Source organism: Ciconia boyciana, chromosome 21, assembly GCF_034638445.1.
Source record: "Ciconia boyciana chromosome 21, ASM3463844v1, whole genome shotgun sequence".
Classification (NCBI taxonomy): Eukaryota; Metazoa; Chordata; class Aves; order Ciconiiformes; family Ciconiidae; genus Ciconia; species Ciconia boyciana.
The window spans coordinates 5,294,708-5,308,344 of NC_132954.1; the positions used below are offsets into that span (position 1 = coordinate 5,294,708).

Sequence of the window (13,637 nt, forward strand, 5' to 3'; positions counted from 1 at the left end):
GCCCCGAAAACAGCGGGCAGGAAAGCGGGCAGCTCTGCTGCTAGCTCGTTTCACCAGTTCACCTTGGTGAACGATTTGAAACATAAACAGCCAGCCCGTTACAAAGAGATTCTTTAAGGAAATTATTCTTCTTCGGGAGCGAGCTAAGAAAAACACAGGCGTAAGGTACACTCATCCACGAGGAAAACTTCAAGGGCGGCTGCCGGTGGAGTGAATGCAGCGTTTCACGGGGCCGGCGGGCCGGCTGCCCCAGAACAGGGCCACTTTTATGCTCTCCCGATTCAGGGAACGCCCTGGGGCCGAGGACGGTGCTGGGCAAACACGGCTCAGCCACCTCCGGCAGCTGGTGTGCCGGAGGACGAGGTCTCCGTCTCGCCCCGGGCAGCCCAGGGGGGTTCCCCTGCGCCAGGCTGGGCACCCCGTCAGTGATCCCCCCACCCCGGGTGGGAAGGGGGAGCGGGTTTGTGCCCGGGGCGACATTCAGCCCCCTCTGCCTTACCCGGTATTTGTTCTCGCCGATCTGCTCCACTTGAAACCTCTTGGCACACTTGCACTGGGCCACTTGCCTGGTGACCTGCCATCACCAAGAAGAGGGGTAAGGGACCAGGATTTTGGGAGTCTCAGAATCACAGAATCGTATAGGTTGGAAAAGACCTTTAAGATCATCGAGTCCAACCGTAAACCTAACACTGCCACTACAAGGCACTCCCAATACAAGGCACAGCCCTAAGCAGCCTTTCCTTCAAAAACACGGTAGGTACCGGTGGCACCAGCCAATTTATTTTGGCTCAGCACCACCACAATCCTTTTTTTCCCCCCCTCCTTTTTGTCTTCCTCATTGCCAACCTGCGGCCTGAACCACCCCACACCCCCGAGCGCCCATCTCTTCCGGTGCTTTACCTCGTCTTCGATCTTGTCGGCATCAGTGGTGGGGCGGTAGGCATCCTTGTTGGGATGGAGAGCAGCCACAAACTCATAGTAATCAATGTAGCCGTCGCCGTCACGGTCAAAGATGTCAGCCACCGCGGTCATCTCCAGCTTTGTGGTGGGGAATTCTGGAAGGAGAGAGAAATGAGCAAGTGATGCAAGGACCTCACTCATGAGAGCCGGGGATGTCAGAGCACGGTCTGCGTCTCGGTCCTTGAGCGGGGACAACCTCTCGTCACACCAAGGTGGCCATTTTCCGAGCTCGTTTCAGGCAGGCAGGGACTTACTAGAGGCCAGGATGCCATCGATAAACTCCTGCCGGGTGATCTTCCCATCTTGGTCTTTGTCGATGCGCCGGAAGAAGTCCATGACGCGGGATTTCTTGTGGTTCATCCAGCGCATATACTTCTTCCGCCAGACATCGAAGTCAAAGTTTGCAAACTCCTTCAACTGGAAGGAAACCCGTGAGAGTCAGCGGGGGAAAGCCCTGAAGGAGCAGCACCCCTGGCTCTACAGCACCCTAAAACACCAGCCTTCAGGTGCGCCCATGCCCGAGCTCCCACACTAATGCCCACTGCCACCCCGGCCGGGAAGGTTTATCTGGGTTTATCCAGACGACCCTCGTTAACGAGGGAGCAGCTCAAATCGACTTTCCGGAACAGAAGGACACACAGCGTAGCTGACAGCCACCACGCGGACCGCGCATCACGGGACCATCGACACGGGATGCAGCATCCCCCACAGTCGTATACGTACACATATGCAGAGATACCAGCTACTCGCACACAGACACCCCCCCCGTCCCCGTCCCTGCTCGGGCATTTGGGGATGCTTCCTCACCTGGGATTTCACCTAATGACTCGCCAGGCTCTGCCTGGGAGGAATACCCATCGCTGGCATCATTTTGGGCACACATCTTCCCTCTCCCTTTCCATCTAAGCAGCCAAGAAGGGATTTCTTGCTCGTTTTCCAGGTAAAACAGCAGCTGGGGCACATCTCAGCTCCGCAAACCCTGGCCCCGCAGCTCTGCCATCAGCCTCTGATGAGCCGCTCACCCTCCGATTTAAACTAACACCCTCTTTATTCCCCCCCACGAAAGGACCCCCACAACCCCACCAGCTAAAGCAGCTCACAGCAAAGTTATGCAACAATTTTTAAGCGCCTTTTTTTTTTTTCTTCCCCCTCCTCTAAACATTCTTGGAGTTAAAAGCAACAAAGAAAAAACATTAATACGTATAAACTGAACTGACCTACAGCAAAAGCAACAAAAAACAAAAACACTCACTTCTGGGCATAGCTGCTTTGTTAAGCATAAATAAAAACAAAAATTACATTAGATGTTTGGAAAAGATATAGACAGTAATTGTTAAACTAATTACTAGGAGCAAAGCAGGCCTGGCTGTCATTACCTCTACAGATACCGACTGCAGGGGCACAAAGCAGTTCATTAATGTGCAGTTAATTACAGAAGGTAGTTTTCAGCCTTAATATGTTAGGAGTTTGGTTTTTTTTTTCTTTTTCTTTTGGCATTTTCAGAAAGGCGGCCGTAACTGCCTGCCAAGAGCTGGGCGATTCAAGAGGCAGCACTAATTTCAAATCCTTCTCGCACTGCTCCAGCGAGCGACCCCCGGCACCGCTCCCTGCCCCTGCCCAGAGCAGCCGGTGGCCATTACCTCCTCCAGTCTGTCCAGGGCATCGTTGAGCTTCCGCTGCCGCTCCAGCGCCAGCAGCCAGACCTGCTGCCAGCGGGCCGAGAGCTGGTTTATCCGGGGGTTCTTTGTTTCCGACTGGGAGATAATGGGCATGCTGGGCGGGGCAGCCTGACTCAAGGATTTTCCTGGAAAAAGGGAGAAAAGGAATTGTTTGAGGTGGTATTGATGGGTTCAAGCAAGTCTGGGTGGGTTCGGGAAAGAGCAGCAATGAAATACATTTTATTTTTTCAAATAGAAAACCTCCCACGGCCTCGCTGGCTGCTCTCTGACGGGACGCGGTGTCCCCAGGTAGGAGGACGGGGTGACGGACGGCTCTACACCCAATCCCCCCCAGCGCTCCCTTTGCACTCGGGAATTCACAACAGACTCTGGCTTCAAGAAACAACATGTAAAAAGACCCCAAAACCTCATCGCAAAGCAACTGCAGAGAGAAAGAGAAGAGCGGTGACAGCAGAGCTTCCCCAGGCGCGGCACACCCCGGCATGGGCGTTTTGGCAAATGCCACCTGGATTTTCCCCTCCTGACAAGTTTCAACCACCTTCCTGGTGGCTGTCAACGCAGGATGCTTTGTTAATTGATAATCAAAGTTAATTAGTTTCCTATGCGTTTCATTTCCTCCCATCGTAGCACGTTGCACCAAAAGCTGCGTATCGAGCGGAGACGTACTGTTGCTGCGGGACTTCTCGATGAAAGGCCCGTGGGGGGGCTCAGTAGCTTTCCTCTTGTACGTCTTCGTGACCCGGTCCACGTCTGGCTGCTTCCGTGTCATCTCCTCCATAAAGGACTATCAAAATACAGAAGGGACAAGAGAACCTTTGCAGTTGCACGATGTTTTCGGTCTTATGTTGCTCCAGATCCTCGCTGGGACACGCCAAGCCCATAGAGGAGATGGGAGCATTAAGCACCGGCGATGGGGGCTTGTGGTCAAGCTATTGCACAGCGCTGGCTCAGACCTGCCAACGCTGGAGTTCATCCCCTGGGCTGGCTTTGCTCCCAGGTGACAGCTCCGGCTGGGTCACGTGCTGTTTTAATAGGGACTTCCAAGAGAAGTCCATGCCTCCTCCATGGAGGGGCAGGACACCCCCCCCGCCCCCCCCCGAGTGCCCACCGTGTTTGGCACTGGGCTCACCTGGTGCTCGGAGATGAGGGCTTTGACCTGATCAATATTTTGTGGCATGGGCTCCTGGTCCCGCTGGATCAGGGTTGTCTCAGCCCACTGGATCCAAGCCAGGAGCTCTTCCAGAAGCTCTGCATTCGCCACCAGCTCGGAAAGCGCAGACTCCAGTCTCTGCTGGTGCTGCTTTGCCCACGTGAGAACCTGTTGGAAACGCAGAGACGACCGTTAGCCAAGGGTGGGAAACCAGGGGCAGGAACCAACACCACATGGCCATCCCTGGTGGTGGTGTCCACCATCGCTTCTCACCACCAGCCCGGAACAAAGCCTGGTGGACTCACCTCCTCGAACCTGGCTCGGATGATGGTGATCCAGTGTTTGATCGTGGTGATGCAGTCGGGATGGCAGGCGGCCAGGATGACCTCCCCCATACCCACCGCCGCGTTCACGTCCACTCTCTTCTCCTCCACTTTCTTCATGAACTCCTGAAAGGCCCAAATGAATTATTGGGCAATATTCTCCCCCGTAAATTCTGCTTGGGTTGCGTTTCAGAGCTCCCCACTACCTTGTGCGCATCAATGAGGGACTGCAACGCCTCGGCGTCGTCGGGAAGCGCTCCCCGAAAGCGCAGGGACTGCTCTGCCTCCGAGAGCCACTCCAGTAGCATGTGCACGGCCGTCCTGAACTCCTCTGCCTGTGGCGACAAAAGCAGAGGCGTCAGCCCTCCTCCTCCCGAAACGGGCAGCTCAGGTCACTGCTGAGAGCTGGAGAGACAAAGGGCTGAAAGGGATTTTAAAAACAAATGAAAAAAGGGGGGGAAGAAAAGCTGTGTCTGTTGGCCTGGGTTTGTGCAGCACCAGCAGATGGGTCCCGCAGCGGCCGGGCACCTCCCTCCCTTCAGCATCAGCTGCGCTGAAGAACTAAATGTTTTTAAAAACAGCACAACTACCTGTATTCTGACCAATTTGGCACCTGGGTATTTCATTCTGTAAATTGCCTACTTGACATAAAAACTACTTAAAAGCCTTTGACTTTTTTTTTTTTTTTTTTTTTTTTAAAAGCTTCAGTCTAGGTCTCTCTCTTGCACTGGACGTAAGCAAACACCAGCCTCGCCAGCCTCTGATCACCGCTCTATTCCTGCCGTGCGTTTCGGTGAGATCTTTTCATCCTCCTTTTTCAAATCAGCCTTTATTGGCTCTTCTTTGGGGAAAAGAATAAGTAAATAACTGACACCAACCCAGTGCTTTGCAGTTCTCACTGGTAACTGCTGCAGGGCTGGGGTGTCCTGCTCGGCCAGGAGATCAGCCACGGGGCAAAACTTCTTCTCGGAGGTTTGTGTTGACCTCCTGGCACAAACCCGCAGCCCAGGCAAAGCTCTCCAGGAGCATTTCCACCCGTAGCCTTCTGCTCACCTGCTTCAAGGCCTGTTCCAGACGGGTTTGTTTGGACACCGACAGCTTGCACACCGTCTCCCACCGGTTGCTCAGCTCCTGCAGCTGCACCTTCACCCAGGTCGTGTCGTCCCGGCTGTTCTCGATGAGCTCCCGGCCGGAGCGCTTCAGTACCTGGACTGTCCCCGTGCGCTTCCCCAGCTCCTTCTGGAAGACCTGGAGGGAAGAGAAGGGGCCAGTCGGTGCCAGTGGGTTGTTTCACGTGGGGAATAAAATGGGGGGCACATCTGAAATAGTTTGTAACGTGGGTTTTGCACCCACATCAGGGATCCACCACAACCCGGTGTGATGGGAGGGCAGGCAGGCAGGGAGCTAGACAGCGCAGGCAGCTCCTGAGCGCGTTTCGGTGTAAGTGCGTGTGGGCAGGAGGTCCAATTTTCCACCCTGGCAGAAGCAGTCGTGACCCGGAGCAGGCGAGCTCTAGCCCAGGAGCGCCGGTTGCAATGCAACGGCTGCCTTGAACGGACGCCCAAGCCCTGCCTGGGGATTTCAACGTATGACCTAACCCAAACCCAGGAGTGCCAGTCTCCAAGACACGCTGGAGAGAACTGCCAAGACCAAAGTTTATAGAGGACTATAAATTCAGCCACCTTTTCAAAACTAAACCCTCAACAGATCTGACTGAGCATGTCAGAAGAACAGAGCTCCAGCTCTTGTAACCTACGTAAAAGTTTCTTCCCACTTGTTCGCCCTGTTTTCGCCCTCCTTGTCCACCACAGCAAAGCACAGCAGCAAGACGCAGAGCTCTGCAGCAAGGCACCAACTCTGGCTCCTCCGTTCTTTGGCTCTTGGGGAAGACAAGCCCTACTCACGTCCCAGAGAAGGGCTGGAAAAGGTGCTCTCACCTTGTGAGCATCCATCAGGTTCATGACCAGATCCAGGTCACCATGGACAGGCTGGTCTTCAGCTAACTGGGGTTCCACCTTGTAGAGCCAGTCCACCAAGGCCTGCAGCGCATCCATGAACTGGCCAGAGAACAAGAGGGCTTCTTCCAGCTTGTGCTGCCTGAAAAACAAACATCCCCGTGAACGTCCATAAAGAAACTCACCTCCTTTTGTCATGTCCCAGTGACCTCCTCCAACCACCCCACGAAATCGCCTCCCCTCGTCTGCTCTCCACTTTGATGAGTCCTCGGCAAACAAGCGCTGCTGGTACAACGTTGGGGCTGGACTTACCTTTCCACAGATTTGCCGCACACTGTGTCCCACTTATCCCGGACTTCTCCCAGTAAATTGTCCAGCTTTTGAGTATCATCTGGAAGCAAGGCTTTCTCTTTGAGGGCTCTGCCCGTCCTGATGGTGGTATCGTAGACGGGCTGCTTCCCCCCCAGCGTCTTCTGGAACTCCTGGGAACCAGAGGGAAAACAAAACTGTTTCAGAAAACCTGGCTTTCTGCAGATACACAGTCCTTGTGAAGATCACCAGCTGAACATTTTTCCATGGCAGCGGCAACCGTGGATGTGCCCTTCTCCTGTCCTGACGGCAGAGGAGAAGCTGCCCTGCTCCTCCTCTCGACAAAGCACCCTTCCACCCAGCGTCCTGCACCAGTCTCGCTTTGGCAAAGCTCTACCTTGTGTTTGGAGAGCTGGAGCTTGATTTTGTCGGGATCATTGGAAATCTCCAGCTCCGAGTCCAGGTGATTCTCTGCGTCCTCCAGCCAATCAATTAGTTTCTTCCAAGCTTCGTGGAACTGCAAAGAAACAGGAACAAGTCTGAAACTTAACGCTGGTGGTGTCCCCAGTCCCTTTCTGGTCTTGGGACCTCCTGTTCCCCAGGGCTGGCCACACTTCAGGGTCTGTCGCACCCTTCCCGTGTTTCTCACCTGCTTGGCTCGCTTCCTGGCATCATCAAGAGCCCGTCCCCGCTCCACCGAGCGCTGGACGACCTTCTCCCAGCGGGACTGGACGCTCACCAGCAGGTTCTTGATCAACACCACATCCTGCTTTTGACTGAGAAACTTCAGCTGGTTCCCAGTTTGATCCAGCTCGATGATCCGATCCCGATGAGCATTCACCTCGTTGGCGAACACCTGCGAACGGCAAAGATGTCCTCTTATCTGGAAGGGAGCTGGACGTGCCTGCGAGCAGCCCGCAGGCGTAGGGGAGATGAGGTGCCACCCTTCCTCCCTCCATCCCGGAGAGCCGTTGGGTGCTCGTGGTGCCGGTACCTTGTGCTCGTCGATCTGGGCCAGCACGGTGTTGAGGATAAGGCTGGCTGGGGGTGCGATGTTCAGGCTCTGCTCGGCCAGCGTGAGCCAGTTGATGAAGTCCTGGAGGGAGTTCTGGAAGTCCGTGGCCAGGGCCAGCGCCTCCTCCAGCTTCGCCTGCCGCAGCGGGGAGGGAGAAAAAAAAACACAACACGGAGGGTGAGAGCTCACGATCCGTGGTTTCACAGACAGAGGCAGCCTTTGTGTCCCTGCCGAAATGTCCCTCTAACAGGAACCTCATTGCCTCGGCCCGGGAACGCGACTTGTTTACCAAGGGGAGGGGATTTCAGTGAAAGCCACCGCTTTCTTTCAAAACAAGAATCGCCCCTGAAAGGAGAGACCTTCATCGGCACACGAGCAGCTGCGTCACCCTCAGCTTCCTGAGAAAGAGATCGCCGTGGGGAGAGCGGCTCGGTAAATGAGGTGGATGATATTTCGATGGTAACAGCTGCAGCACCGCAAATTTATTCTGGGCTGAGGCCACCGCGTCCCTTGTTTTATCTCATCACCAGCCAAAAGCCTAGGATGGAGTCAGCTCGGAGGAGGATTTGGCCTGCTGTCTTGCAGAGGACCAACAAAGCCTGCCTTTCAGAGCCGCGGGAGGTTTCTTCCCACCTCTCCTCTAAATTAACCCAAAATGCAATTTTACTCTCATTTTCTGTGTGATTTAACCAACTCTGATGACTATCTAGAAAAAAAAACAACCCAACAGCTTGACGCTCAGACAGCACCATCTGAAAGACAAACCCAACCTGCGCAACCAAGAGAGAGCTTGTCTCACAAAAAAAACCCAACCAAACCCCAGCCCTCCTCTCCAGCCCTGACCGGCTCCATCCCTCCCGGGAAAGCAGAGCAGCAAAGCAGGGAGCAACTGCTGTCAGACCAGCTCATGGGGCAAGGGTAGACGCCAACGCTACCTTTCTCTCCTCCATCTTGGTGCTGACCAGACACCACTTCTGCTCCAGCAGCGCTACGCTCTGCTCCGTCTTTGAGCCAGAGCCAGAGTCGTCGCGGTTCAGCAGCATCAGTCGCCCCTTGGCCAGCAGCTGACTGTAGACGTCCTCCTTGGCTTTGAGCTGGCTGTACAGCTCCTGCAAGGGAGGCATTGCCAAAGCGTTAGACAAAGGAAGAGTTCGGAGAGGGGCCACGGCTTGCTGCGACTCAGGGCGACGAGAAAATTCGGTTCAGGGCAGGCAGCAAAGCGACAGCAGCGTGTCACTCTGAGCAGAGAAAGGGGGTTAAAGAGTTGCGATGCTCGTCCCAGGCATCAAGTGCAAAATTATCTGTAAGAAGAGACCAGAAAAGCACTCTTCTTCCCATCAGATACAGAAGGGAGAAGTTTTGATGCTGACATTTGACAGACAGGAGTTTGCTGAATTAAAAGCATTAAAAATCTCTCCTAGGAAATTACCATGTGGGCATTGAGTTGTTCCCGGGCAGTTTCTGGCAGACCTCCTGTAGGTTTTGATGCCGACAATTGGCTCTCCATCCTCGTTAGCCACAGGAGGAAGTCTTCAATCTCACCATGGAAACCCTGGGCCTGTTCGGGAACACAGAATGGGCCACGGATCAGATGACATCAGCCACCATTGATCGTACGCCAGGCTTAACGCTGTGTTTGCTTTGAAACCAGATAAAGAGGCAGAGCTGGATGCACCAGCACGTGAAGGAGGGTTATACGTGGTACATCCTTAACCACGCGGGTGTGCCCGGTCCCTGCCGTGCTTCTGGGCAGGCACCGAACCACTCCGGGACTAAGAGTTAAATGAAAAACTTGCAGAAAAAAATCCCAGTGTCTCCCTAACTCCCTCCCCCCTTGGAAGTGAAGGGGGAAGCAGACCCCCAGCAGCGATCCGCTGCACAGGGAGGTACCCACGATGCGTCTCCCCGACCTGCTGAAGCGTGGACTGCAGCTGCTGCTCCCTCTCCTCCGTCTTCTGCAGCACCGACTCCCAGCACGAGTTCAGCTTCTCCAGGCGGTTTCGCAGGCTGCTCGCATCGTCCCCTGCGCTTGACTCCAGCAGCTCGTTGCCCGCTTTGTTCACCGTCTCCACGGTCGCTTGGTGGGCCAGGACGTCGTTCTTCAACACCTACGTGAGACGTGGTGGGCAAACGTTGGACGCCTCTCTAAAACACCCTGTTAATTCCTGCATGCTCTCATGGACTCGAACCAACTCAAACCCTTCATGAGAAATAAAATCCTGCCATGGGAATAGAGTAAAAACGGACCTGGAGTGGGAGTACTCACATGGTGCTTCGCGAGTTCAACCTCGATGACTTTTGGGTCTCCGTTGATGGGTTTTTGTGCATCGAGCAGCTCCTCGGTGTGGGTCAGCCAGGCCATCAGCTCCGCCAACGCGTGCTGGAACTGGCCGAGTGCCAGAAGAGCGGCTTCCAGCTTATGCTGGGCAAGGACAGGGATGGAAAAGGGAAGTTTAACTTGGGTAGGAGGGGGAGCATCCCAGCGAGTTTCAACCCCGCGCTTGCGAGAGCCCAGATCTCTCTACCTGTCTGTGAGCAATTTTCTCGCCCAAATTCTCCCAGAGATGTTTCAGCTCTGTCAGTGGTTCCTTTATGATGTCTCTGTCTGTCTCATCTGTAGCTTTTTTTAGCATCAGTTCACCTTGGTGATTAAGCTTTTCCATCTCAATCTGCTGCTGGTAAACCTCCATTTTAAACTCCTGCCAAAACAAGCAGGACAAAAACCAGAACAAAATGAATCACTGGAGCGCAAGCTCTGCCATGCAAAGCAAGCCCCGGAGAACTGGTCCCACTCCGCCCGTGTACCTTCATCTCGTTCATTTGCTCCTTAACCGTGTTGAGGTCAGTGCCGACAGGAGACATGTTGCAGAGTTTGATCACGGCGTTATCCAGCCAGTCAAACATGGCCTGAAAGGAGCGCAGACACCGTTAGCAAAGGGAATGGCAAAGCGTGCTCCTCCCGCAGCTGGTCGGGGCAACAGGGCTGGTGCCTCCATCTCCCCGCAACCACAAAACTTGTCTTTTGGGGCAGAGATGCCTGCTTGGCCAGCACTCGCTCTTGCAAGCTCTTTCCTCCCCTCTCCTGCTTCCAACCTAAGGACCTGACGGCAGCCAGGCTCATCCTGCTGCTTCGTGCAGAAACGAAGAGAGATTTGAGAAGGCAAACGCAGTCAAATATCTGCTCTTCCTTGGAGCTGGCTGTTGAGCTCAGGCTCTATCAGAGGCCGCAAACGCTCACCCAGGAGACATTTCCCTGCTATGCATTGCTGCAAATCCCAGTACGACACCAAGGAGAGGACTCGCGGAGGTGTTCCCAAGGTCTACCCACCCCACACAAACAGCCCTGCCTCTTACTTGAAGCGTATCTTGGTATTGCACAGCCGACTGCATGGCTTCTTCAAGCTTTTCAAGCCTCTCCTTCCACGTTTTGTTGAGATTTTCCCACGCGTTGTTCATCTGCGGAACACAAGATTGCCCACAAAATTTGTTAGGCTCTCCCACTTGCTCCCACCGGGTTTTATCTGAAGGAGAGGCTGCTGGTTTTCCTACCTCATCAATGCTCTTTTTCACTTCTGGTTTCTCAGTTTCGCCACAGGCAAAAATTAAATCAGTTCCAAGGAGTCGGATGAACTCCAGCTCTTCATGCAAGCCGTCCGTCTCCTCTTTAATAGTCTGCATATAACACAGCGACAAAAGAAAAATGTTTATTATTAAATGCTCTTCCAAAATAAGAACATCTGTATTTAGCTTGACGTGTGCCCGAACTGCCTGGCTGAAAGATGTTGTTTACAGGAGAAGCACTGTTTACATGAGTACTTTGTCAATATAGGAATTAGTTTTTGAGACTCAAAAGTTGCAAACCAAAGTCAGAACGGTTATAAAAGGGAAACAGCAAGGACAAACTTAGCAAAGCATAAAGAAACATCCCCATTCCCCAAGGTCCAAGTCAAGTCAAATCCACCTGAAATGGATTTCACCACTTCACTTGAAACAACCAAACGACGACACACAAATCCAAGCTCATCCAGCTTTACAATTACCTCCGGTCTAACCAAAATCTAAATATACACTTCCCACGCTAGACAGCGCTCGGATGCCTTCGACTCAGACTGGGAGCAGAACCGTGCAAACTTCCACATCACTCACAACACGTGGGCACACAGCTCTGACCACACGCTTGATAAGCTTCCCAAAACAGTAGCAGATAAAGTGATTGAAGCATCATTTCCTTGTCTGGAGCAGAGGGCGGTAGTGGTGGGGAGGGATATGTGAAATACACTTCTGTTTTTTTCCTTGCAGTTCCAAATTGCAATGGAAATAGCATTTCATAATCTGCCTGCCTGCCTGCAAAACTGCTGTACAGCCACTTCTGGCCATGCTCACATCTAAGATCGACCCCAATGTAGCTTACAAGCTGGGTGCAGACAAGGTCCATACAGGGGTACGGTCCCATGGTCCTCACCTCTGCCGCTTCCACCTGCTGCTTGATGATGGAGGGGTCAATGCCTGGGCTCTCCAGGTCGTGAACGATGTCCTGCGTGTCTTTGATGGTAGTCAGGAGGGCTGCCATGTCGTACCAGAACTTCTCTGCAAGCTCCAGGACATCAAGGAACTTCATTTCACGTTCCTCCGCCCGAGCTTTGATGTCCTCCCAGAAGAAGACCATCTGATCCAACTTATCCTGGATTACTGAGGAAGGGAATGAAAACATTCAGTGAAGAAAGAAACCTTTCTACAACTCAAAAGCATTCTGCAAACACTTTTCACTTAGAAATAGCCAACAGAATATTCAAATGGGAATTAAAGATGACCAGGACTATCAGAGCATTAACTCAGAGACACTGAGGGACATGAGAAACTCCAGCTTGCAGAAATAAAGCCTTTATTTGAGTGCATGCAAGCTCGGGGCAAATTTGCCCACACACTCTCCTCCAACGAACCTCTGTTCTGGCCACCTCTAGCGTGAAGTCTACGCTCGCTCGGTCCACGAGCTGGCTGCTGAGCTGCCAAGAAAGGTGCCAATTAGTGCCAATTGTGTTGACGGGTCTTTTTGTGCTGGGGATGTTCCTTCCCTCCATTAGATGCTGAATCGACACCAACAAATCATTTCATAGGGGCCACCAACGGTTGCCACAAGAGACCAGCTCAGGGTGACGGCTCAGCTGAGCTGAGCTGAAACCTCTGCCTGAGCAGCCACAAATACTTCTTTCTTTACCCTGTCTGCTCCAGATGGAAGCAGGCACCAGATATCTGTGTGCAGAGGACTCATCCTTCCTCCCAAGGCCAGGAGACCCTCTGAAATACACCCCTGGGACATCAAAGCCTCTCCCGTGGTGATGGAGCCATGGTTTGGGTAGGAGAAGCTGGGCAGTGCTACCGGCCCAGCCAGCACCTTCTGTTAAAGCCACCAGGAGATACCTTTCGCTGCCAGGTCCTTGTCCGCTCCCTGTGATCGCCCGATCAGCTCTTCCCCACGGCGTTTCAGAGCCTCGAAGGAGGGCTGCAGCTTCTCCAGCTCCACCGTGGCGTTTTTGTTCTCACTGATGCACTCCCGGATCTTATCGACCTCGGCGGGGATGAGGGGCGGCATGCGCAGGCGGGAGGAGAGGTTCTCCAGCGTCTCCAGCATGGGCTCGATCTTATCGTGGAACTGGAGAAGAGCAAGTCCATTAAGGGCAGGCGAGATGAGATTAAACAACACTGCATCGCTCCCTGCATGTGCAACAGCACTCAGCGCTGCGCCCAGCGGCCTCTCGGAGAGGACAAACATTGCCTGCAACAGCAATTAAACCTGCAGCCTCCTGTTCACGCCTGCCTCTGCTTTCCTCTGCTGCCAACAGCCCCGGGCTGCGCCAGCTCAAACCATACACCAGCCATACAGACTCACAGAGCCGGCACAGGCAACTGTGAACCAAACACGGCAGCGATTTGTCACCGCATTCAACCCTACAAAATTCAGATTTTTGACCGCCGTCCTGCTTTTTGCAGACGGGCAGCGTGGCAAGAAAACCCAATGCCGTTTGTTTGAGCAGCCGTGCAAAGACGCTGCTGGAAAAGCGCCCGTGTTTGGTGCTGAGGGAAATCTCTGCTCGGTGCAACGCCAGCAAGAAAACCACCCCAGCAGGGTCCGCGGGAGATGGTGGAAGGCTGCATGCACACGGGGAGGAGCGAGCTGCCACGGAGCTGGGGCTTCAACAAAAGCAGAACCAGAAAGCCAAGAGTGAGAGAGGAAGGGGGTCTAGCGGG

At 53.7% G+C, this 13,637-nt stretch overlaps 1 protein-coding gene across 13 annotated transcripts in view; it reads right to left on the minus strand.

Moving 5' to 3' along the window:
* Nucleotides 1–13,637, minus strand: part of MACF1 (microtubule actin crosslinking factor 1) — a 149,764-nt gene that overhangs the window by 10,145 nt on the left and 125,982 nt on the right. For all 13 annotated transcript variants that reach the window (XM_072885339.1, XM_072885342.1, XM_072885338.1 and 10 more), the window contains 24 exons: nucleotides 12,810–13,041; nucleotides 11,854–12,080; nucleotides 10,941–11,063; nucleotides 10,746–10,847; nucleotides 10,197–10,298; nucleotides 9,917–10,090; nucleotides 9,658–9,813; nucleotides 9,302–9,499; nucleotides 8,821–8,949; nucleotides 8,327–8,500; nucleotides 7,371–7,526; nucleotides 7,026–7,232; nucleotides 6,774–6,893; nucleotides 6,380–6,549; nucleotides 6,050–6,209; nucleotides 5,166–5,360; nucleotides 4,319–4,447; nucleotides 4,095–4,238; nucleotides 3,769–3,957; nucleotides 3,306–3,423; nucleotides 2,601–2,764; nucleotides 1,215–1,377; nucleotides 901–1,055; nucleotides 500–574 (listed from right to left, as the gene is read on the minus strand). In XM_072885339.1, coding sequence (XP_072741440.1) covers nucleotides 500–574; nucleotides 901–1,055; nucleotides 1,215–1,377; nucleotides 2,601–2,764; nucleotides 3,306–3,423; nucleotides 3,769–3,957; nucleotides 4,095–4,238; nucleotides 4,319–4,447; nucleotides 5,166–5,360; nucleotides 6,050–6,209; nucleotides 6,380–6,549; nucleotides 6,774–6,893; nucleotides 7,026–7,232; nucleotides 7,371–7,526; nucleotides 8,327–8,500; nucleotides 8,821–8,949; nucleotides 9,302–9,499; nucleotides 9,658–9,813; nucleotides 9,917–10,090; nucleotides 10,197–10,298; nucleotides 10,746–10,847; nucleotides 10,941–11,063; nucleotides 11,854–12,080; nucleotides 12,810–13,041 — 3,762 coding nt within the window. The remainder of the gene's footprint in view (nucleotides 1–499; nucleotides 575–900; nucleotides 1,056–1,214; nucleotides 1,378–2,600; nucleotides 2,765–3,305; nucleotides 3,424–3,768; nucleotides 3,958–4,094; nucleotides 4,239–4,318; nucleotides 4,448–5,165; nucleotides 5,361–6,049; nucleotides 6,210–6,379; nucleotides 6,550–6,773; nucleotides 6,894–7,025; nucleotides 7,233–7,370; nucleotides 7,527–8,326; nucleotides 8,501–8,820; nucleotides 8,950–9,301; nucleotides 9,500–9,657; nucleotides 9,814–9,916; nucleotides 10,091–10,196; nucleotides 10,299–10,745; nucleotides 10,848–10,940; nucleotides 11,064–11,853; nucleotides 12,081–12,809; nucleotides 13,042–13,637) is intronic.